At 40.2% G+C, this 26,427-nt stretch overlaps 1 protein-coding gene across 1 annotated transcript in view; it reads left to right on the top strand.

Moving 5' to 3' along the window:
• pdzrn4 (PDZ domain containing ring finger 4) overlaps positions 1–4,361 on the top strand; it is a 34,755-nt gene extending 30,394 nt beyond the window's left edge. Inside the window, exons 6-9 of the mRNA XM_079334690.1 lie at positions 1,054–1,155; positions 1,397–1,513; positions 1,892–2,956; positions 3,045–4,361. Of these exons, the coding sequence (XP_079190816.1) occupies positions 1,054–1,155; positions 1,397–1,513; positions 1,892–2,956; positions 3,045–3,617 (1,857 nt within the window). The 3' untranslated portion in view covers positions 3,618–4,361. The remainder of the gene's footprint in view (positions 1–1,053; positions 1,156–1,396; positions 1,514–1,891; positions 2,957–3,044) is intronic.
• Positions 4,362–26,427: the final 22,066 nt, after the last annotated feature.

Genomic DNA, 26,427 nt, shown 5'->3' on the forward strand with positions numbered 1-26,427 from the left:
CTCCCCCTTGGTTTTCCAGCCCTATAATAAAAAGCCTTAGCAATTTATTTTTTTAGCTTTCATGAAAGAAAAATGGTAAATGTAGGATAAATTGGGAGATGCTTTTGAAAAATGCTGAGAGGTTAGAACACAGACAGTGTAAAACTGAAACAGAACTGGATAAACACTGAAGCTTCTGTGTCCAAAACATAGCAATCTGCATGCACATCGACTCAAGGAAGGAGAGGGCAGGGCGAGACAGCTCTATCCAGAGTCCTGTGAATATGGACAGCAGTATAAAATGTATACGCTTTGTCTCAGAGTTACATATTGGTTAGTGATTAAAAGAAAATACTTTGGCTTCCTCTTACTGTGTATCCTCTTCGAAGGCTACATCTCTGCTTGCTTCCAGTCTGAACCAATGTACCAACATTACCTCCTCTTCATATTCATTGTTTATACTACATCTCTCTTGAGTACCCCCATCCTCTTATCTAGTGTTTCTGTGTCCCAGTTGTTTGAGTGATTGTGGGGAGCAGGGCCGGCTGTACTCCTGGCCCTATTATCTTCTCCTGACAGGCCCATTACTCTAGTGAGGAAAAGATGAACGCCACCTGTCAGAGAACAGTTAATTGTGTGTCTGGATGTGCGGTGAGAGCAGACTCGAGTGAGGTCGGACTACGCACACCAAATTGACTGTCCTTACCTAGCGTGCAGTCTACCCATTCCTTTCTACGTCATTGTGAGAAGTTTAAAGAGTTAACTGGCAGAGAGGAGTAAAGACAGGGGGTAGAGGACACGAAGAGAAAGTGAAGTGTTAAAAAAAGACACATGGAGGAGGATAGATGGATGAAAGTGCGCAAAAAAAGAAAAAAGTGTCAACATATGATTACTCAAGGTGTGTCTTATAGGAGTGGAAACAATGGTTAGACGTATTATGCTCTTCTTTTTTCACGTCAGTTTAATTGAAGATTATGATGGTTAAATTACAGATTGTTCCGTCCCGAGTATGTGCTCGCCACTTTCTACACGATCATTCCTCTTAACATTACCGTGCTTGTCTTACATGAACAGATAAATGGCTGCGAAGTTCAAGACAGAGAGAAAGCAGTTGCCTTGCTGTCAAGTGAAGAAGTAAGGAGCATCATACTTCTGGTGACAAGACCAGAAATTCAGGTAAACACTCACACACATACACAGCCTGGTTGCCCTATCTTGACAACCTATGTCATGTCAAATAACAACAGCTGCCTGCTAAGTGCTTTCTCTTTCCTTCAAACTGTCAGAGAGATTGGCTGGTGGTTCTGCACACACACACACACACACACACACACACACACACACACACACACACACACACACACACACCAGTGAATACAAAGAGAGATAGGTTTCTAACGAGAAGTTGTGATTTCAGCTGGAGGAGGAGGTATGGCTGGATGACGAGCAGCAACAGCTTGTAGAGGAGCTGAAGATGGAGATCCTAGAGGAGAGAAGGAAGCAGAAGGAGCACAACTTTGACAGGAGAGATGAGGTGAGAGTCTAAGCTAGGAAACCCATGTCAAAACAAGAGATTTTGAATACAAAGTCAAATGGTTGACAGGAGGAAAGAGGAGACCTCGATGAAGGTTGGTTGGTTGACGATATCTTGGTGATTGTTGGAGCATTGAACAAAAGCCTGAATTTAAAGTCAACATTTTAAGAAATCTTGATCTTATTAAGAAATATAATACCATATACTTGCCAAAGCTGATATCGCATTTTGGACAGTTTTTGAAGTCAACACCAACACTTGTATCATCATCACAACCATTATATCAATGGTATGGTGCTGAATAATCAAATAGGGTTTACGTTTTGCAGGTGAATGACATTATTATTTCATTTTTTTTTGTCTTTCATCAAACACCAGCATCAGATTGATGAAGACACAACAGACACAGCAACATGTTCCTCCAACAATCAGGACAAAGACAGTGGTTTTGGACGTAGTACAGACAGTCCAGAGCACCAACCTCTTCTGGCGAGAATTCACAGGAGGACCCCAGCCCACTGCCTTCGGGAACGATGGCGGGCAGAGCATCCACCCACAAGACGAGGTGCTGTAGTGCCGCAGGACACTCAGGTTCTAAGGAACCTGTCAAAAGGCCAAGGCCGTGAAGGGGTTATCAGTATTCGAAATGGCGGAGGAGGAATTCTAGGGTTAGAGAATCGCTTCGAGCAACTCCTCGAGCTCAAATGTCAAATCCGTAATGGAGGAGAGTGTGGGGTGTATTCCATCCGACACAGTATAGAGTGTAGTCTCACTGAGCAAGCGGGAGGGGATGAAAATGATGTGGATGATGAGGACGGAGGTACAGGAGTGGAACAGGAGTTGAGGATGCTGAATGAAGAACTGCGTAATATTGAGCTTGAGTGCCAGAGCATCATGCAGGCACATCAGCTCCGCCAGACCCACCAGATGGATCCATCACAGTCTCCTTCTTCACCAGGAAGGAGCCCAAAAGATGGACACAAGCGACATGGCAGGTTGGCTGACATCCACGAATACCCAGAGAGATTGGACAGCGACAAGATTAGAGAGAAGGACAGCTCCAGTGCATACAACACTGCAGAAAGTGCAAGGTCGACACCGCTTGGTATGGAGAGATCACCTGATCATTCTCTACAGAGACACATCAGCATTACCAACCAGAAAAACCTCAGATTGGCTTCTTCCACACCGTCCAGCCCCATTCCTATCCCCAAGCTCCAGGGTACACCTAAGACAGTCAGACCGGCAGACCCAGGGTCTGTGATCTCAAGTAGCCCTGACCAGAGCAACCCTTCGCGATCTGAGTCAGATCCTGCCCTGCCAGCAGACGATGAGAGATATGAGAAGAAAGGTAGAACAAGAGATTCTAGAAGGGGGCTTCCTTATGGTTCTGCATACCAGACAACCCCCTGTCCTGGCCAGGGAGGATCCAGGCAACTTCAGGTAGGTGTACTTGGGAAGAGATGTGTAAACCTTGAAGTGAAATGAGTGAAGGAAAAATTTGACTCTAACAATGTTCACCATTTTGCAGAGCTATGTCCAACTGTTACAGCAGCACTCATCCCTGGAGTATTCCCAGAGCCAGTTGAGTCTGCTAAGCCTCTGCAGAGATCCAGTGCACCGAGGAGGGCGACCTGGGGAACCCCGTCTGGAATGGAAGGTCAAAGTACGTGCTGACGGCACACGCTATGTGGCCCGAAGGCCTGCTCGTGACCGCATTCTGAGGGAACGGGCGCTAAGGATCCGAGAGGAGAGGAGCGGAGGCATGACTACAGATGATGATGCAATGAGTGAGATGAAGATGGGCCGATACTGGAGCAAAGAGGAAAGAAAACAGCACCTGGCAAGGGCCAGGGAACAAAGGAAGAGGAGGGAGTTCATGCAAAAGAGCCGTCTAGAGTGTCTAAAGGAGGGGCCGGCCAGTGGAGCTGAAGGCAGGAAGGAAATTAATATCTTGGAGCTGAGTCACAAGAAGATGATGAAGAAACGAAACAAGAAGATCCTGGACAACTGGATGACTATCCAGGAGCTAATGAGCCATGGGGCAAGAGTACCAGAGGGCTCCAAAGTACATAACGCCTTCCTCTCCGTTACAACTGTGTAGCAGACACGTAAAGTACTGCAGACTTTAAAGTATTGAACACTTCAACATCAGGTAGCTTGCATTGAAGGAACTACTTTATTATATACAAAAAAAGGTATCAGGACCACAGTAGCATTCCTGAGCTCACTTTGTAACTTTCACTTTAAGAATATTTCATAAGGTCTTTACTGTCCTTCCAAGACCTTGTCCATTCGACATGACTTTACATGGTTTTTACACCTGCTTTCAGATAATGCACTAGCAGATGAAGAGATGATTTTGGTAGCATTTTGTGTGAACTGGTTGATAAAAAAAGTACCAACACCATGCTGCTGTGTAGCACCCTTACCAGCGTCAGCAGAAACTCTTTGTATACCATGTATTGTGTCTCTTTATTCTCCACTCTTCTGTTTCATTGTATATGAAGCGACTTCACTTGCCTCGTTGAAGGTGGCATTTTTTTTATAATGAGGGAAAATACAATATTTTTCACACTTTGTACACTAAGTGACTTTTTTGTAAGGGAAGTTTTACACTGAATGTCAATGTACTGTCAACTATTAACTGCAATTTCTTATTTGAGTTTGTATCACTAAGGTTGGAGTTGACAATATTTGATTGTATTTTAGCTTGCGTTTTTATACCACACCAAGCAAAGAAAAATGAGGAACTTAAGGAAATTGGCTTAGAATAACAACGCTGTCAAGAGACACATTGAAATGTCCCTACAGTAAGAGTCTCAGTTGAAAGTGCTGGAAATATGCTATATCTTTTTTGAAACAGTTTTACCTCAACTTAAAATCTGTCAAACTTCAATAGAACCTGTTTAAGTTGAACTCTGACTCACGTTGGGTTGACCTAAACCCATACTCCAAACCATGAATGTGTGAATTATGTTTAAAATGTGATATATATATATTCATATTTATATCGGGTTTTTTTGTAATTTCTATTTAACGTAAATTGATTTTTTTTTTTATCTGTTTATTGTTTGTCTGATAAATGTTTAACATAAAGTGGCTGACTTTGAAAGGCCAACACAAGGCACTGTCAAACAAATGTATCATAGTGCAGCCTTTTAACTTAAACCTGCTGCTTTTCACTGTAAAGTTCATTGAAGAGGCCTTGAGTTCAGTATTTGTTGAAGGTTGTATTTGTAATAAAACATCAATAATAAAAACCCTACTGAGAAAGATTTCAATTCAAGTAACTCATTACCCTCCTAAAATTCTTCTATGGTGTTTCTGAAGTTGAACCATTAGTTCTCAATACTCTGCATGAAAATATTTAAATGACTCATCTCCTGGTGATGATAAATCCAAATGACTCCTCTAGCACCACAGTGAGGTTGATACCTGAGGTTTTTGGGTTAAAAGCTCAACCACGATTGGATAAATTAGCATGTGTGCAACAAAGATAGGGACTTTTTTTTTTGCAAAACTTTAGTTTTCCCAAATTTGTGAAAAACTTCTTATTCCCATGTGCCTCAGCTCTACCTAAATGGTAAATGCTAATTACAACATGAATATGTCTGTGACCCTATGGTTACCTCTTTTTTGTACTGGAAATATAGGATTTTTTTTGAAAACCCTTCCAGGCTACAGAAAAAACATCTTCCATTCTGCTTCGTGTCAAATACATAGAGCTCCAAAGTTTTTTGAGATTCAGCTTTTTTACGCGTCTCAGTCAACAGTGAAAGATGTCTCTATTTTATCCACATGCATTATGCATGCTGGAGCCAGCTGTTTACATGTTTCGGATTTGAGAGGCACAACAGCAAAACACTTGCATCCCTGTGCTCTAAAATAAAAATGTACTGTTTTTGAAGAAAATATCTTATTTCCTGCAGAGAACAGCACATTTGATGCTCTGCCACACACAAGCACAAAGAGCAGAGGATGAGAGGAGGCAGTCTGGCTGTTGATCTGAGATACAAACTGCAAGAAAATCCTCAAAAGGCCTGCCAACTTAGGCTACTGTGCAATCCCCTAAACTCTAACAACACCCAGTCTATTTGTCAGGGATTATATAGAGAATGGCTGCTAATTGAACACATGGGAGAAAATATAGGAACAGCAGTGATTGCTGCATCTGGAAAAGATCTACACCTGTCAACTTGCTGTACCAAAACCAAGCTTCCAGATCTCCATATTCACACTCAAAGGAAGTATAAAGTGTTTGGATATATAGCTCGATAGCACAGAGTAATTTAGCCTGTCACTACAGCCTACACTATTCATGTATTCACAATGGGAAGACTGACTGACAATATGTGTGTGTGTGTGTGTGTGTGTGTGTGTGTGTGTGTGTGAGTGTGTGTGTGTGCGTGCGCATGTGGGGGGCGTTGCATGTCCATTTAGCAATAGGAGGCATCAAAGCTAAAACTACACTTCCCATTTCAAAGCATTAAGGAGATCCTGGTGAAGTCTCCTCATCCCCCTGTCAATCTTGCGCGGCCTGTCCACAGCCCATCGAACTGAAGAATTAATGAGAGACATCAGACTGGCATCCCCATCGCCTGTGCTATTATGCATAATGTGAAATCAGGTAACAGCACTGCACCCACCTACCTCCATCTCCATGTGTAATATCCAACCGGTGAAATCTATGTGACAGAAAACCTATGTGACAGAAATGGCACAGGAACTGAGGAATAATTCCCCACATGTAACCAAGAATCATAAATGATGAATAAAAAAATGTGCATGGCAAAGATAATTGAATGTCTATGTAATGCATATTGATATACAGTCATTTCTTTTGGTATAGCTTTCATTGAAATTGGCTTGGATTTCCATATATGTTATTAAGCAATATGGCATGACCAAAATGTATCGCTTCAGGCAAAGACATGTGGGCTTAGGATGTAAGCAAACTTAGTCATCAAGAAAACCTGGAACAATATGGAGCTTACAAAGCACTTTAAAGCTCACACAAAACCAGCTTCAAAATGTAGACTGATTTACAGTTTCAATTGTTTTATGTTTTACCTGAGAAAATGTATGTATTCACATAAATTAGAGGTCTCAGGAAAGTAGATCTTGTAATTCTGGTTGTTATTCTACTTAAACCACAAAATCAGTCATGATTTTTAAAGGGTCAGTTTGGAATTTTTGATTATTTTCTGTTTAGCTGTGAAGTATTTAACAAGAAACCTCAAATGCAACAATCCATAAAATGTTCAGATGATTAAAAAAGACAAAATTATTAACTGTTAGCTCTACGGGAAACAAGATTTACCCAGCAATTCTAAAATTAATTAATTGATGCTAAGTCATTGTTTGGTTGCAAATAGAGGATCCTTTTGGGGCTTCATGGTTTTCAACTTCACAATCTCACTATCAGCACAGAACAAATAAGAAAACATTTCCAAAATGTCTAAAAACTATATTTTTGTAATCGATTTGACAGGAAGAAGTGAGTGCATATTTGTTGGGAATAAACCATCAAAAACCTGAGAAATTATAACGTAAAAAAAAACATTGTCGACTGAAAGGTGTTTATGTTGTTATCAAAAATCTAAGTATACACTACTGGAACTCAATGGTGACAACACCCTGGGGATTTTGTTTTGTGGGAAACTTTACCTCTGGAAAACCCTTCACTCTGGAGCTTCATATCTTAACTGTAGGAAATTTCAGCAAACAAATATGAACATGTCAGATCTATAAATCCTGCCTTCTCTTCAGCCATTTTTCATATCTACATCTGTCTCTTTGAAATTCAAGCAGCTGAGTGGGCTCATGTGGCAGCGTGGTGCAGATTTTTTACAAGCGTGGTATCCTGGCTCTCTTTAATCTAATGCTGCCTTTGAAGCAACACAGAATGAGCGGGACTAGAACAAAGTCAGGTGTGCTATACTATAGATGACATGAGGAGTAGTTGTGACATTTGTGTGTGTGTGTGTGTGTGTGTCCTTAAGCTTAATTATACAGAGTGTCATTATAAAAAAAAAATCCACAAAGAAAAGATGTTGCACTCTATGATTTCTTCTTTTCGCTTGGTAGCTTGACATGCTAACATTTAAACTAAGATAAAAAATAAACACGCAGTTTAAATGTCTTTCTAACCATTACAACCAGTTTTCTTTGAAAGCCTATACAAAGTTTTCCACCTGTATTCCTGATTCAGGTGATTTGAAGGCACACATACAGTATGGGTGGAATATTTCATGATACATCCTCTTTCAGTTCAACAGAGTGAATGTAGCCTAAAGGTTAGCTTCGCATCCTTCTGTGATCAAATCTGCTCATTTAAATCTCTACACCTTGTGGGAAGGCCTCAGTGCAGAATGAGTAATGGTCCCTCCTACCTCAGCAGCCACCATAGTCAGGCATCCCTGAGCTGTGCAATTAACTCCCAATTGCTCCAGTAAAGCTGGTAACTGGTAAACAGCATGAGGCGATGGTTATACCGGGTTGCTCCAGGGTATAGACGTGTCTCCCTTTATTAAAAAAAAAAGTAGACCTGCTTAGCAAAATGATGAGAAAACCATCTGACAAAACTGCGACACGCTCTGTGTGTCTTGCACAAATGAACAACCTGCAGATGAAGATTTGATCAATCAGTGTTGTTTGTCGTGCCAACAACAGCCTTCCATATATGATAATGTGGCAGGCAATCAAGAGTTGTGCCTTATTACCAAATAAATGACTGATTAGGGTGTGGTAATGACTGACAATTTTCCATTCATTAAACCTCTATTCATGGCCTCAATTATGTTCTAATGGCTCATTCAGACTTCTAATTAACGAAATGGATGTTTGACACTTTTTCTAACACCCGTAAACTTACAGCACTCCACTGGAACTTCAGTCAGTCTTAAACTCAATAACTTCACTTCTGTTTGTTTGTTTTTTTTGCTTGAACGACAGCAAAAACAATTATCTATGGCAATGCTGCTTTATGGCATTTCTAAATTTTTCATTTTCTCATAACTCATAATCCAGGTTCAATGTGTTCCTTAAAGGAGCAATATGTCACTGTGACAGGTATATAAAATGGTCCACATTCAAAACAATGTATAGAGCTGTCTCTCCCCACTCCCTCCTCCGTTGATGTGAAGGCAGCTTGCTAAGTACTGTATGAAGCTTCAGTGTTTAGCCATCTCCGCATTGGTCTTTAACACCTTTTTTTGTGTTCTATGTCTCCATTCTAAAGCATCTCCAACATTTATTCTAGTTTCAGAGCATTTCTGATCGTTGAGCTTAATAGAAAAATGGCATGCAGAAGTGCGCTCAAAACACTTAAAACTGCCTACTGCTTTGGTCCAAAGAAAAATAAAAACATTCCGCTGTGCAATCAAAACTTAGAAAGAAGACATAGCGACTCTACGCTGTTGAAAGAGAAGACATTACCTGATGATAACGTAATGTCATTTTATGAATTAATTCAGTAGACATCTTACTTATTGGAGCTTTAAGGGACTTAATTTCAGAAGTGTTGCACTCGAAAAGTACTTGATAATACTGATTGGAAATCAACCTTAAACCAACAGCAACCTCAACCCTAACACATCTGATCAGCCTCAACAGACAAGTTGCTGATTTCTTAGATTTTGCCCTCCGCCTTACACAGACAATGCAAGGTGGGAAGCGATATTAAATATTCAGAGGACCAGGCCCAAGCAGCGTTTATCACTTGAGATAATTGGAATAGAATACACACAGAAGAGGTGGGGTGTCAGGAAACAAAAAGGCTGCAAGTGCTCCTGTGTGGTGATGGTGAGGGGGGAGACGAAGGTGTTGTATATGAGGCAGAGCTGATAACAGATTTTCTACGAGCTTGGAAAAAAGGCGACAGCAGGTAATTGTTTTTGATGCAGATAGCATGCAGAGATCTCCTTTTTAATAATCTATTTTCACCTGAATGATCCAGAGTAATGTACGTCTAAAAATCTGCATCAAACACTCGAAAAGCAGTTCATTTACATTTGTTTAAGTATTTTCCCTTCAAATATTCCAAGATGTGAAACAAATAAATGCTGACTTTTTCATGCCTGTTATCGTTTTTTGATCGCATCCTATTTCAAAAGAGCAACTTAAAGTGATCATCACACTTCTTTTCTGGTCGTATTTTTCTGTCTCATTTGTGACAATAGGGTTTTGGTTGCAGCTGGTTCCGTAAGCCAGCCTGTTCTGACACCTGGTTTATCCGCAAAGAGACAAACATATTCTGTTTCAGTCTCTCCTGTGGGGTGAAGGCTTTGATTAGCCCGTGATGTGCTCAACTATTGATCTGGCTGACTGCTCCTTATCCTGCTCGCTTATTACTGGTTTACTGCAGGCGTCCTGGTGGGCTCAGTGGTTTCAAGTGTTGTGCAGGGAACACCATCTCTGCTCCACCCAGAGGGGGAATCAAAGCTCCCCTTGAGCAGAGGAAGACATGGGGGGGGAGAAAAAAAACAACCTAGTTTTCTTGGAAATCTTCTATTAAAAGGCTACTGTATCTCTTCAGCAATGTCACAATAATATCAAGAATTTTAGTTATTTGATCAAACAAAGACAACCAGAAAGAACGACAAAAATGTATTTGCCATTGAGTGGTTATGGACTTTGGCAAGGAGCAGAGATAGATTTTAGAGTTTCTTTGTCCTATATGGCAGTGAATATAATAGTCAAAATAACAATGTAAGAGACAGGGGACCCCCTTCTGGCCCTGGAAGTGGTTGAATCATTTAACGTTGCGCACAGCAGCACACACTAATAAGCCTATATCCAAACACTGACATCACTGACAACACTGAGGCAGCCTTAATATCATTATTTATTTTAGTGTGTCTGTGTGCACTTGTATTTACAAAGAGCACAGCAGATGCCGTCACACTTTCATTTCAGCACAAATCTCACTTGAGGCCTATTTCACAAAAATTAGTAAAATATGCATTTCCAATTGCTTTAGGAAGGCATCATGCCAAACCCGACTTTGGGAACCACTGCTATACTTAATCATACTAATATGTATTGTTTGAGTACATACTGAGGATCTGGTGCAGACTTATCTCACTTGCATTTTTCAAGACACGTTGTTTTTTGCTTTATAACGAAATTTCATAGATTTTCAATCCCTGACTCTGATTTTTAAATATCGTTTATGGCATTGTGACATTAGGTATATCTCAAACGAGTTTTTAACTGTGTTTCGCTTCAATAGAAAATGTAACTTGTTCCGAAATTCTCTCTCCCTCTGCTCTCCTCCCTTCACAGTGACAGCCTAAAGTGTTTGTAGGAAGCACACCAAGTGGAGGCTTTCTTTATAATGTGACCTTTGGTTTTGTCACCAAATCCTGTTGCACTGAAATAAAAACTGCGAGTCTTTGAGGTTAGCAAAAAAACACCGAGATGTAGTTCACCTTGAAAAAGAAGAAACAACCTCCCTGTTTTTTTTTTTTTTACTTTGACAAAGGTCATACATGTGCCTGGACTTTGAATTCCTGGATCAAAGTCTGTACGCTGAGATGGAGGGCAGAAACAACCAGGGTCTTACAATGTCAGAGTTGCGTCAGATCGAACATCAATTGGCCACAGCCCTTTCCTGCTAACGTCCATGTAAATGTGTGCGTCCAAACCTCAAACAAGACAATATCATGGTTACCAACCACAAGAAGAAGGCAGTGAAAGTGAAAAAAGATTTAGAATGTCTTGGCACATCAGGACTCTGCTTTCAACCTAGTTACTCTGGGCAAAACATCTGGTAGCATGGAGCACCAAAAATATAGCTGCGATTCTGTTCAATAAGGTCCTCACTGAGTGGTCACCAGGCCTGGCAGATCTGGAACTGGCTGCTAGGTACCTCTACTATTCTGGGTTGATGGAAAGAGTGAGTGCTGAGCTTCATTTTTGGACAGGAAGGACCATATTGGCAAATGTTTGTATGACTGCACAAATAGAGCAGACCAGTATTTTTTACAAACAGTAGACCCATGAGAGGTTTTACTGATGTGATGGGACCTCATGTAAAAATGTTGGAATATGAGGAGTTTTTACATCCCTGCAACCCGCAGCGTTGACAACCAAAGAAAAGGACAAAACCAAAGAACAGTTGCAATCAAAAGAAGACGTTTATTTTTAACACAAAACTAAGCCCAAACAAACATAGGAGGAGTGAGGGACTTAATCCTCTAAAAACTCTTGAGAGAAAAAATACAGGCCACACTTACAGTCTTCAGAAATGGAGGGGTACACAAACCTGTTGACAGTAATATTAACAGAGACTGCATGCCTGACACCAGAGTGATCACAGCAAGTCAGTTTTTTTTATCAAGCCTCTCCTTGGCTGATCAGTCAATCAGCAGGTGAAGCCCATCTGATAATTGAGCTACATTGAAAGAACACAAACTGAGTGGAGTCTCAGTCTGCCTGTAACGTAACAGGAGTCAAATAGTGAAGAACTGCCACAAAAAAGTCATTATCATTGGACCAAAGTTCCTTTTTTTAAATACATGAGATCTGTCATGTCTGAAGAAAGTCGTACCAGCTTAGATTCCTGTTTTGCCCGTGTATTAGATATTTGGTTTTCTCCATAGTAGTGTGTTATCATTGTATATGTTTGCAGTGGTTGTGTTTTTTGTAACAATAATTATGCTGCTCCTTTAATGAGATTGCTTTAAAAAAACAGAATAAAACTAAATTAAAGTACATAATAATTTTCTTTATTTTTGAATCAATGAGTAACTGCGACAGCACGCCAGAAAAGTTATGTTACTTTTTATTTTGCCATCCTCATTTTTCAGGTCTTGGGCTTTCTGTTTTTATTTTGTTTACTCACCCCGGGTCTCGTTTCACATCCCCGACTTCCTTTACACGTTTCTATCAAGACAGCTGGTTGGATTGAACAGTTCCTTCTGTGATGGGGTAAACAAATAAAAATGTAACATTTAAAATGAAACATTTACAAAATAAACGAGTCAACAAAAGGAACACGAAGCTTTCCACTTAAATGGCTCACTGTAAAGGCTAAAAAGAACAATTGGGTTGTGCACTTGGTTTGATCTTTTTAGTAAAGTCTATTGACAGTATAGATCCTGAAGTGTTTTCACCAAGTTACTTCATCCTCAGTAAACAACTCCCTGAATGGTCTGCTCGGAAATTGGAGCCTTAAGTAAGTGTCATTAGGCCTGATGAAAGCAAATTGATTTCAGTGGCAAGAAGATTTCCAGAGGAACAAGTGTCTCCACGAGACTCTCTTCAACACGCCTTTCTTTCCTTTGTGAGTAAAGGTGCACAGATGGCGCTACCTTCCTCGACAGTCCCACAGAAACTGTGATCAACTGAGGTAAGGAAATGAGAAAAAATGTCAGGTTCTTCTGAGTAATTGATCAGGACTGTTTGAGAAAAAGCTCAGGTTGAAGTGAAGTCACTAGGGCCAATCATAGTGAAAGAAATTTGGTGAAAGGTTTGTAAAGATGCAGAACACAAGTCTTAAACCAAAATGCAAATAAAACAGTGAAATGTGAATGGATATTGCATATTCTTCCATTTTCTTCCTGTTTTTGGGTTGTGGACATACATCAGACAATCAACATCACATCAGCAGAATATCAGACCAGACCAAACGATCTGTAGAGAGAGTCTACAGCTATCCTTCTCCTCAATGTCAACGTTAGCATGCTGATATTTTCAAGGTTAAAATCAGCATTGCAGTTAGCACATTAGCATGCTAGTAGGTACGATGATTCTTGACACAAAGCACATCTAAAGTCATTGTATCTTCATTTATACTTTACTTAATCATCTGAATAGGCCGTGAGCGTTCTTCATGTTCAATTTCCTGTTATTTATTTGTATGTTTTTCACAAGTTTGGTGCAAGCGTGAAAGCTATCTTAATGATTAAGGAGCTGTTGTTAACAAGTTGCTGAATACAAAGATGTTGTTTTGCAGCGTTGTGATAAAAATTGTTGTGTGACCTTTTTAATTCAATAAAGCTCTGTGCTAAAATGTTGAAGTTTTGAAAAAAATCTGACTCCAGGCACCGGATTCAAAACCGAGGTTTGAGATGCAAAATGCATTCTGATTTTCATTATCTCTTTCCAGCACTCCTCCTTTCATTAATTTCACAAGTTAACAAAGTTTACTGAAAGTTTTCAGTCTTCAGGAAATTCAAAGCATATACATGAAGCACTTGGAGGAAAACTTCTGTAGATGCTCTGAATAAGTATGTAAGGTTGTTGTACTGGTGGTTAAGTGTATGTGACACATTCTCAGAAAGGTTAAAAACTGGATTCAAATGTTCACACCTCTGGCATTTTGCAGGGGAAAATCGAGTATTTTGAAGGTTGAAATCAATAAAAGACTCATCTGAGTGAGAAAAGAATTGGATGCAAGAAAAACAGAAAATGCAAGAAACATCGAGGAATATCAATAAAAACAGCTTCAGACTAAAGCTGCTTATTTGACAGTTGGACAAAGAAGTGTATGCTGTGAGATCGATAACACTAATGAACTGTTTCACATAGCAGAGCTCTGTAAATATCAACTGAACAGCCAGTCAATAAGAACAAACTCATTACGATGTACATTTCATCTCTCTCGCAGTCCTAACAAACCTACATTTGTTTCACCAACTGATCGATTGAGCCGCTACTATGAGAATATTTGTCATGGAAGTTGTCACCAACGGCTGCTTGGACAGCTTTCAAGCCCTCTCATGATCTGATGTAAGGAGTAATAGTCTCATCAGTAATTGCTGTATGTCAAAGTGTGGCTGAGAGGGGGAAAAAAAGACGATCTCTACAGCTGCACAAAGGCTGCAGAAATGTCTGCAGAAGAATTAGCTTTCAAATGATGATGATTGATGATTGAATTTATTTTCATGTCATGAATACAAACTTCCCAACCCTCATGCGTTTATAATTATAATTCAGTTGCAGTGGTGTGTTACATTTGATAACAATAGAAAGTTGCAGGCTTCAGTCACAGTTCAGTTTTATAAACAACTAACTGTCATTGGTAAATGGACTTGAGCACTTTTCTAGTCTTCTGACAAGTTAAAGCGCTTTTTACAACTCATGTCACACCTACCCATGCACACACTGATGGTATAGAGGTTGCTATGTAAAGTCACTATCAGTATTAAAGGATACGTTACCCATTTGTATTAAGCTTTGGAACTGGAAACCTGGTAGTGTTTTTGAATAGTCATGCATCCCGCCCCTATTTTACCCTGAGACTGGAAAGTATGTATGTATGTGTTTGTTGTCTGAAAAGGAGCCTCAGCATTTCATTGTATTCGAGGGGGTGAAACTATGTTGCTAGTTTCTAATGTTCCTCAGAATCTAAAAGACACGTATTACGTCCTGCTAACTGAGACGAACCGACAATGGCGAAAAAAGTCTCCAACTTCAAACAAATATTGAAGTAGGGGATTTTGAAGGTCTTGTGCTCGAATTAGGGCACAATAAAGCTACAAGCAGTCAAGGCTGATGGAGGATGGCTGGAGCTGAGGCGAACTGGTGGTGTCGGTGCACTAACTGTTTGCCTATGGACACAGACATAGAGTCCATTTGCTACCAGGAATTTCTGAGATTCCAATTTCCTGTTGTAGTCAGACTGGAAGTAGAGCACCGTACTGTAGCTTCAGTGGGAATGGCCTGCGATGCTTATATGTGAGCCAATTTAAATTTTTAACAGGAGAAGTACTCTTTAACTGATCACATTGATACACTTTCACAAGCCACTGCCGAAGCAGTGGGAGCAACCTGGGGTTAAGTGTCTTGCCCAAGGACACATCCGAAATGTATCCTTAGCTTAGCTGCAGGGGATCGAACCCCTGAACTTCTGGTTGGGAGATGACCGACTCTACCAATTGCCACAGCTGCCCCATGTCAACTTAAGAATGTTTAGACGATATCCTCTCTAATGTAACAAAATCACAGATATATATATATATGAGCTCTGCGAGAGGCTTAGACAATGTCAAATGAGAATAAAAGAGCACCCTATGTCCCTTTGCACCTTTAGGAAAAAGATAAAGACCAAGCACTTTCATACACACCCACAAACTCAATGGTATTTATGACAATGATGATGATGACATGGTTTTGATGCTGATATGAACTCTCAAGATGCTGTTGATGACATATTATTATTTGAAAGTTCTCTACCTCTGAGCTCTTCCTGTCACCACCTGTGTGTGTACGATCACACGTCAATTGTAATTAGTGACGCTGCTGTCTGGTTTAGTTCTGTATTTTATCTCGTTTAATTTTTCCCTAGTGCTTCTGTGTGTCAGTGTTTCCTCGTGTTGATTGTTTCCGTTGTGTTTTTTAATGTTTAGTGTAGTGTTAATGTGTTGATTGTTTACTTGTTTATTCTTTAGTGTTTCCTATTTTATTTCGTATTGTCTTCTCCTTGTGCTTCCCTGTGTTTTGTTGCATTCCTTATTTCTCTGTTTCTTTAGTGTTTCATGCTTTACTTTGCAGTTCTGGGTCCTGTCTGAGTTTCCCTCCACTGTCTAATTGCCCTGATTGTCCTCACCTGTGTCACCAGTCTCACCTGTGTTTGATTACCCCTGTGTCTATTTAGTCTCAGTGTTGCTTCCCGCGTGTTGTCTCTATATTATTGTCTTTTATTCTTGGCTGATGTTGGATGTCTGCGTTTCCCAGCGACTTCTTTTCAAGCCTCTTTTTGCCTTTTTAGTTGCACTGGGGTCTTTTTCCTCCCTGTTTTTCAACATCCTCCCTGTTTTTTCGTTGAACCATGACAGTCACTTCATCCTGTCCAGATCCTTTCTCGTGTTCTTCTCTCTGATGTATGTCACTTCAGACAAATGCATCTGCTAAATAAATTGTAGATTTGTATAATTTTATACTAATGATAAAGCCAAACCGAACTAAGGGTAGCATAAAAAGTGAAGTTTTTTTCTGTTTGTAAAAGCCAGATACACACCAACCTTGATTAAAGGCGACCGGCCCTGGATAAGTGGTGGAAAAAGGATGGATGGATGGCTTTTTGTACTTTGAATATTCAGTAAAATTTGGGATTATGTAACATGGAACAAAATATTATTCTTAAAAAATACTGAAACAAAGGTCTCTTTAAAGTTTGTTTTAGACTTTTTAATATTTAAAAGAAACATTTTATATTTTGAAGAGCTTCAATTAATCAAGTGAATGCTGATGTTGCTGTGTGTCTTTCAAAGACACGCAGCACGCAGAAAACTAAGATTACAATTTTGATACATCAGAATAAGATGAAAGATCCTTTTGAACATTTTGTAGCCTCAGAAAGCGAAAACAGTTCTGATGTATTGCTTGTTCAATGAACCTGATCATTCCTTTGACTTTGTCAAGCTAATAAGGAAAATGTGATTGTGCCGAAAAGAGATAACGACCCAAAGTGTAAAGATAAGATTGTAAAAACAACATTTTCCTTTAACTCTCTTGATATGACACTGGTGCTGACCTGCCCTGAAGCAGAGAGCTATTGGCATACAGTACACCACAGAATCACAGCACAGTGACTCTTATAGTCTAATAAGAATGCATGCTCACAACATTCACTGGTGTCCCCCTTATTTCTCTCCTCTTGTGTTAACTGTATCTTTATGTTTTCCATTCCCTCAGCTGGTTGCCTCCCTGCAGGGCTCTTTATAATCATGTAATCCATCCATTCACTGGATGGAACCTCCTTAAATCCCCCTTATTTACCCGTATGTTCTCCTCAGGGTGTCCAGGGCCAACTAATAAGCAATAAGCTAGAGCGGAGCCAATGCTATGAATCCTCCAATCTTTCATCACTGATAGGGGAGAGACCTGAGGAAAACCAGAGGAAGGTAGAAATGGCTATTAACACGAGACCACCTCCACCGTGTGTACATACAAAACATCCTTGTATGCATCCACATAGACCACCTCTATCTCGTGGGCCCTGCATGTCTGCTTCTCCCCGCCCGTATATGTCCAAATCAGGAGGCCATATGTCCATATTGCGTGTCAACGCACAATCTAAATGCAAATGGTTAAACGTTTCTTCCGTAGCCCACAGCCTCTGAGGAATCCACACACACTCCCAGAAGACATTCATGCCAGTATTAGGTTAGTAGGTATGCGATCACAGGTACGATCGATAATTAAACCTGCATCTTGAAAAGCCTCCATTGCCAGGGCTTTCCTCCAATTGGCTAAAGGACTGTGTCCACCTTGTAGCTCCAACAACATGCTGTACCTCAAGGCCTTTTGCATATTGGTGTATGAGGATTTTTTCATTTCCCATTACTGATTCAGATAACTGGACTTATTGGCTAATACCTAGAATCCCTCCGACATCATCCGTTTTTAAAAATTAAACTAATTGCTGATGTTTTGCAAGCTCTAAGTTGCGTTACTGTCACATGATTCATGATGGATTTCTCTTGAGGGGCTTGTTGGTTATGGTAGTAGATCTTCACATATTCTCCGATGCAGCATTTTAGGCAGTTTCAGAGGTTGGTACTAATATATCAGACATTGAAACTGATATTGTACAAGGAAACTGCTATCGGTAACCAGTATAGATGCTTAAATTAGTGTTAGATATCAATGAAAATGTACATATCAAATGTGGATTCCAATATCAGTATCTGGTAGCCTAGGTACTGATACCAGATATTGAGGTCCGATATAGATATTGATATAGAAACAGCCATTTTAGTTCTAAGTCTCATCGTAAATTTCATTTTTAAAACTAATTTTAAAATTTTAATGAGAGGAAGTAGACCACTTTCAAAATGTCCCATTTACAAAGTTTCATGTATTACCATTTATTCCTAAGTGAATATCATATACATGTTTGTTTGTATTTCTTTCCGTGTCGGGACAAAGGCTTAATTACCTTTTAATGCCAGTGAAGGCGTTTAACCTTTTCTGACACCAATACATTAGCTTCTCCCATTGTTCGGTGTAAGCGCCTGGGAATAAATCCTGAGCCAGACCAATTATGGGTGGGTAGTTAAAGTCTACACCCGGCTTCCAGGTCAGGAGAGGAGGAGGGAGAGTACAGTGACATCCCCCTGTGGAGCCTGTGGTCATTAGGAAGGTAGAGTGCGACAGTTGAAGCTGCTTTTATTGGTTTAAGCATCAAGTTATATAAATTTAACTTTCCCCCTCTTTTTGATTATCATTATAGATTTTCCCATATCTCTGGGCTGGATATGATGAATGAAAGTTTGTAGTAGAGCATCAAATGGCTGAAAACCCAGGTTTCTCCCCGGCTATTGATTAGTTGATTATATCTTATGGAGGAGGGGAAACAATTTTTTGGCATGCGGTTGTGTAAAAACCTTTAGTTCTGGACCAATCCCTTGTGAACTCTGAATTCAAACTAAAGTCTACTGTGTTTCACTTGTATCATGCAGCCTCTTCTTGAATAATTCCTCCCTTACTTCATTAATTATTGCCTTCATGCGGTCTTGCTGACAGAAAACATACACAAAAATGGTGAGCTATCACAGTGTCATTGCGTAAAGAAAAAAACTCAACATATTGAGTCCAGTTCTTGGGGCGTATGATAACTGCTTTTGGCAGAGCTATTTGGAAGCTGTATCAGAAATGCAGGGAGGTGGCCTCCCTGCTGTGATGGTGTTTTCTCGCATTTAAGCATGAATCCCGAAAGACAAGGAAGTGCTGGCTTAGATAGAGAGCTACCAGAGGGCATGAGAGGGCGTTTAATGTACTTAGAATCACAAAGGAAACAAACCAGATTGTCGCAATAAAACTGCTTGGATGCCTAGCCGTTAAAACACCCAATCGCTTTCTTCGAGCAACTCAAAGAATCACAAAGACGACAAATTCACCTCAAGGCAACAGAAGCGTCTCCTAGTAACGCCCCGCCTTTTTTTGTGTATGAAAGAGCATCTGTCAAAATACATATCCTCCCCAAAGCATATCCAAACACCTCCATCCAAGGACAAATCAATTAGCAGTGAAAGACAGGCAGATGGTTTTGAAGGACGAGCGGTGCCTCCGCCTCAGGTGAGAGGCATCGAATGGCAGCGAGCAACTGTCAAGTAGGATACTCGTCTGAGCCATTCCCCGATGTCATCCACAGGCACACACGCACTCCCGCATCGCCCCAAGAGCCTCTGCTGATATCAGACACATGCCACCACAAAAAAAAGGCGGTTCACTGCCTACTGAAGGATGTACAATCAACGCTTTTAGAGAGAGAGAGAGAGATAGAGGAGTGAATATTTCATATCCATATTATCAAACTGAATCCTAGATTAGCGTTCCCTCAAAATGACCTCAGGTGATGCAAAGGAGGCTCCATGGAATCTCTGCTTGTTAATTTGTGTGCACCAAAAAGAAGATCATGGGGTGAATTATTCAGAAAAATGAACACAAAAAAAAAAAATAATCAAAGCACACCATTTTTCTTGGTGTGCTGCATGTGGAGTTAGCATGCGAATCTTTTTGCTGATTGTATACTTACAAAGGGACAATGAATCAAAGCGGTTAATTAGGTGATTTCCCGGTGTCTTTCATTTTACCTTCCGACTGATGAGATAACAGTCTAACTGAATTAGTCTAGCTGCTTATCTGCAGGTAACCACGGCGACAGTTTGGTTTGCTAATAATTGAGCTATTGATGGGGCAGGTACAAAAGCAACCATATTAAAAAAAAAAAAAACTGTGTCGAGGAATGATAGAGAACCTGGATGCTGAGGGAAAAGGCCCATCAGTTACAAGACGCATTGTTTCCTATTCAGGCATAATTATGGCACACAAAAGCACAAGGATACAGTACACAGGGGCTAGCATGCAGAGACAAAGCAGCAAAGATAGGACATCATTAATTACAAAACAATAGGGCGACAACAACAGCAGAAAACGAAGAATAAAAAAACGTGAAAAAAGTAAAGATTTGGTAGAATTTAAGTCCACATGGCATTAGATCAACGTATTTCCCATATAAAGTTGAATTTAACATTTCGGTATTTTCGCCAGACACTGCCAAAGATCATATTTTCTTGAGCTGTTTTCAAAATATTTTCATCTCGTGCTGTTAATTAACTGGCTGACAGACAGGCAGATTCCAATCACGGAAATGGACCCAGCATAACTGCCAAAAAAGACTTGCTAATTGAGATTCATGGCTTCAAATACCAATCAGATAAAGTGATTAAGTCTTAGCTTGTCCACATCTTTTAAATCATTGCCTCCCCTCCCGGTGCATCATCCTTTGATAGTCCATGTCTCATCATTTCATTATGAATCCTTCTTTGTTAAGGGGCTTGGTGTCTCCCTCGAGGGCTCAGGCTAGGTACAATCAGGAGATGTAATTATTTCTCTGCAGTGATGTACATTCAAGCAATCTATATCTGTCCACTACAGTATAAACTTGAGGCATGTGTTGTTGTTGCATGATGTACAATGGTTCGAGAATGTACAATCACAGTGAGAAATAAGCTTCTGTAGCATCCATATTTACTGATAATCAATAATGAGTGGGGAAGCATTCAGCAAGCCGGTAGATTAATACTGCAGAAAAAAAGATTACAGATTTTCGGTTTATTTGGGAAGTAATGACAGTGAGTGTAAACCCGATTTAAACATATTTAAAGTCATTGTTTACACTTAAAGTAAATACCACAGATATAGATGGGATATTGGGTGAGAAAAAACAAGAGACAGATATGGATTTCAACAAACAGAAGCAAACCAAATCCCAAACTTTTTACTGTCCTTTAAACGGAAAACTAACAACAAGCTACTCCGGCGACTATGTGGTGTGATTAAAGACTTGTTTTTTTTCCATGGTGCTTCATCAAAACAAGGATTAAATAAAGTAATAAATTATACATGAACATAATTCTTACAATGATTCATTTGAACATCACACAAATACAGGTTATTTACTGTTTACATTTTTATAGAAAACAGAAGACAGAGAAAACTTGACAGCAAATATTTTCTTTCCAAAAATGATTAACCTGAATCAAATCTTCTTCCTCTCCAATAGCATCAGTTTAGCAGTAAACAAACAACTCAGTGCCTTGGCCAAGAAGCACAAGTAGCAGCAGCAGCTTTACTCTGAACATTAAAAGATGCTTTATTCATGGTAATGAATGTCTGTCACTGATATTCTTCATCATTATAGTAAAGCTTTAAAAGAAGCCAAAAAATCATCCTCAAAAATGCTTCAGCTTTCAGGGAACTACAGGAAAGTTCAACTGAAATGCCTCCAGTGAGACACACTTAAAGTTTGAGATTGCAGCTTTAGGCTTATTCCTTAAACTCTCACAAAAACGTCCAGCTATCCTTTAACCCCAAAAAGCATTTACCATTCTTTTCTTAGAAGCTTAGCACAGAGCTTCTCAAATGTAAGGCACACATCCCTCCCCAGGGACGCACAAAAGGACAGAACAGAGGGCATGTGTTGCATGGGGAACATGAACTTGATCACAAGTTCAGTCGAAGCGAGCTGCAAACTGGTTATAAGACAAACAGTGAAAACATGCACAACTTTACAGCCTTGTAAATGTCAAACATACCCCGACAAATGTGATGCTACAGGCCATTTTTAAACCTTTTTTTAAAGAGTTTGGGTGAAGAAATGGCGAGGGAGACACAGACAACATTAATTAATTGTTATTGTATTTCCAAGCGGCCGTGATTCTGGATCAACAGGCGTTGTCAGGGAAGAGAGAATTGGGACAATTAAATAGATCCGATTGTCATGCAAAGTGTGAGCCAGCCTTAAGTCTGACTTTAAGAATTCTTATTTGGGATTTAGTCAAACTTATCTGTTTAAATGCTTTTTTTTAGTCTGGTTTTGATCGAACTAACACAATTAATCGACTATTTCACAACAACAGTTATTTTTGCAGACAATCTTGTTTTCTTCTTTTCTGTCTAATCGGCATTCAAATCAAGACCAAAGTAGTCGTGGATGGCTGATCTGTCTCTCTCTCATATGTCATAATCTTATCAAAATTGGCTCAAGCTCCTTTCTTTCATTGGCCAGCTCAATTACCATTAGCTGCTGAAAATACATCAACACAGAAAAGTTGTTTGTGTCATTACCAGAGAGAGGAAATGACCTTGCCCTTATGTGACAGCTTAATTACTGTTCACCGTTATTGAGAGTCTGAATCACCAATGATCAAAATTTAGAGCTTTAATCAGCGTAGGCCAATGTTAACGCTGACAGTAAGCCTGTAGCCCGTCCTGACAGCTGAAATAGGGTCCACTTCCACTAAGAGTGTGTCTTTTTACGATGGCACTGAATCAAAAAGGAATTAGCCACTTTGCAAACACAACATTACTGTGATGAGCTCGGGATGAATTATGATTCGAAGTTGTCCTCCTACTGCATACATGGATCATTTTAGTTGCCATCTGTTTTTATTACTCCCCAGTGAACAAAGAAATGAAGGGATTTTTTTCTTCTTAACAGTACAATGGCTGAAAGTATGTCTTACACATGCTGTCAGGTTTGTATATTTGGCTCAGTCAAATGATGGAATAATATCTCAGTGTTTTTATTCATATCTCTATGTCTTTGAATACACAGGGTTTTTTTTGCTTCAGAATGTTAATTAAACTATAAATTGAATCTGGTAGGGAGAAAAGCAGCAGCCCATGTCTATGACGGTTACAGGAGAAATGGGGTTCACTGAAGAAGGCAGGGCTCCATTCATCTTGACTTTCAAGAACATTAGTCCAGTGGCTGAGCAGGGTTCATCCCTCTCACACACTCTGACTGGGAATGTTCCATATAGGACGTTAAATTAATTTCTCATTTCGAGTCATTAACCGTTTAATGAATGAGTACTTTCAAAGTGGAATAATTCCGCTGGACTATAAGAGTTTTCAGGGCATTGATTTCACTTCTATTTCACCATCGGAGCAGCAGCATTGAAGATTTCGATGTCTCAAGTCGCATTTGACCTTGACTGTGGCGTGACTGCTGTATCATGTTTGGAATGCGTGAGAAGTCTCTGCCATTCCTCTTCGATTGAGACGCTCCTTGTTCAAAGCCCACATGTGTCAGAGCCGTTCTACTTTGATTTGTTAGCCCCGTCTCCCAAGTCTGTTTCCACGTCCGCACACTCAAAAAAGAGCAGGTTGTTTCTTCCTCCAAAGTGGCGTTGATCTGAGAGACAGCCTGGGATCTGCCGCTTACGTAAACTGTCTGCACCGAAGACTCTGTGTATCCATGGTTCAAAGTGAGGCTTGTCTGAGTAGCTGAAGTGCTATGTGTTAGTCTCAGTTCTTCATTAAGTGAGATATCTGGATCTTACATAAGCAACAATTTTCTGTAATTCATAGGAGAGCCCCACATCTCACCCTCAAAATCAAAGAATGAAAATTCAAAAAAGGTGAGGAAAGGAACCACAAGTTCGATTCCAACTTTGGCTGCCCGTTTGAAGGCTTATAGCAGGGGTGTCCAAAGTGTGGCCCGGGGGCCATTTGTGGCCCTTGAGTGGATTTTTTGTGGCCCTTGACTTCAAATCGAAGAATCAGAAGATTTTGGCCCCAGGCCTCATCAGATGGCATATTTCGTTCTTTTTTTCTTTTTCATGTTAGCGAGGGAGACCGATAAAAGCCTGACTATTCTTTCCAAAAAATTAGAACACAACAGTTTCCCACTGCAATTAGTTATTGTGTATTTACATAATTTTTTGAAGAGGTCAAAATACAAAAAGTTCCTTCCAATATTTAAAAAAAACAAACAAAAAAACCCTGTGGCCCGTGAGCAATTCTAACATGACAATTTTGGCCCGCAAGAAAAAAAGTTTGGACACCACTGGCTTATAGCCTCCATACATGGCACGCCATATCCCTTTGGTTATTGTCTCCCCTCTATATGTTGTTTAAGGATCACATCCTTAAACATAAGGAACTAGTCTCGCTCAAGTTAACGGGTTACGCTGATTTGGAATGATCACCGTGTGGTTTTAAAACATCTGCTTTAATCTGGCCAGTTGACTGACACACATAATAATAGTCACATGTTAAGATAATGGTGTTATCATTATTCTGCCTCACCCTCTTGTGTAACACGTACTGTACATACATAGCATGGAGATCAATTAGGTTTGCAATAATGCCATTAGTGGGAAATGTGATCTAAAGCTGACTTGACGTCTTTGTAACTGGGGGAATCAAGAGGACGGGAAAGTGGCAGACTGTTTATAAAGCTGCCTGGCTGATTCTTTTACTGATAGTAAGCAACAACACACGAATTATGGAAGAAAATGACACAGCTTATACGTTCAGCCCGTGGTAAATGGACCTGAGCTTGTACAGTATTATTCTAGTCTTCTGATTACTCAAAGCACTTTTTAAACTGCAGGTCATCAGTATAGCCCATTCATATACATCCACAAGCCCCTTACACAGCAGCAGTAGCAACAGGGGTCAAGTGTCTTGCCCAAGGACACATCCGACATGTGGCTGCAGGAGCTGGGGATCGAACCTCCGATCTCTCCAGTTCAGAAATGACTACAACTGAGCCAAAGCCATGACAAGGCATGTTCGAGGAATGACTACTATTAGTGACGTCGATTAAGTCTGTAAGCTAGGACTCGGGGTTTAGGGTGGATATCCAGATTCTGCCATTTTATTTGAAGTGTAGGTTCTTCTGTTGGGTGACCAGCAATCATTGTAACCTTTAAGAGTCATTATTAATTTAGACTTGGGATACTGGAAATCATCTCTGAGTTCTAATCATATCTTAATCTTTTCGAATGCAGGGAGGGTTTCAGTTGTCTCATTGTCCCCAGGACTGATGATGGACACTGTTGGGTGTAGTATTTGTCTTTGGTATTGACCTTTTCTTTCACTGCATCTCTCCCCTCCTCTGCTACACATGTCTCCCCAGACAGACTGAATCCATCTTTCTGAGGGAGATAATCGCGACTTCTTCCCAATTATATCCTTTTCTCTGTGTTCCTTCGTTAAGAGATCTCATTAGTCCTCCGTGCGGCGTTATCAGTGATTGATCACAACCGTCAGCCTCATATCCTGCCTTACATCCTCCGCCCGGAACATCGAGAGCGATAAGCCTGATAAACATCACTGATAAAGGCTGAATGCATCTGATTACAGCGACTTGGAACCCAGCCAAGATGCTCAACCATTAGTTGCTGTACATTTTACTCAAGGAAATCATTTAGGAGCCACGAAGCAGTCAGTGGTAGAACACATGTGACAGCAAACTGTCTTCATACGTCAGTGCTTTTACCAAGGGAAATAACAGAGATGTAAACAGATTGAGAGACAATGGAGCATATCGAGTCCTCCACTTAGTGAGTCGCATTATTTTACTGTGTTATTCATGTTTGTGTGTGTTCTCCAGCTCCTGTAAGCCCTAATGGCCCACTTTAACCTGTCCATCACACAACATAACGACAAAGTAAAGGGCTTTAATTAACAGAATGGCTCCCATCGTCATGGGAACAGATGTGATAGGTTGTTACTGACGTGTTTTGCCACCTTGAGAGGTTTGAAAATTGCACGGTGTGAAACACACACACACACACACACACACACACACCTATACACACACACACATACATATACACGGGATGCTCCCGTCAAATTGTAGCACACATTTTGGCTCATCTTAACAGAGCTTTAGCGCTGTCCATGTGTCCAAGCAGATCAATAGGTGCTCACTATAAAATGGACTCAGGCGTAAATTAACACCCTAGGGAGCTGTAAGAACAAGACACCAGCACGAGATTCACCAGGATGTAATATGGACAAAGACACCTCAGCTGCCTGAGAGAACAACAAGTAGCTGGGCTTCCAATTTGCTGTAGTGCTTTTTTTTTTTTTTTTCCCAAGACAGAAAATGAGCTTTGATGCATAAATAAATGAGTACAGCGACGCATAAAAAAAAACCC

Source organism: Symphodus melops (assembly GCF_947650265.1).
Source record: "Symphodus melops genome assembly, chromosome: 22".
NCBI lineage: Eukaryota > Metazoa > Chordata > Actinopteri > Labriformes > Labridae > Symphodus > Symphodus melops.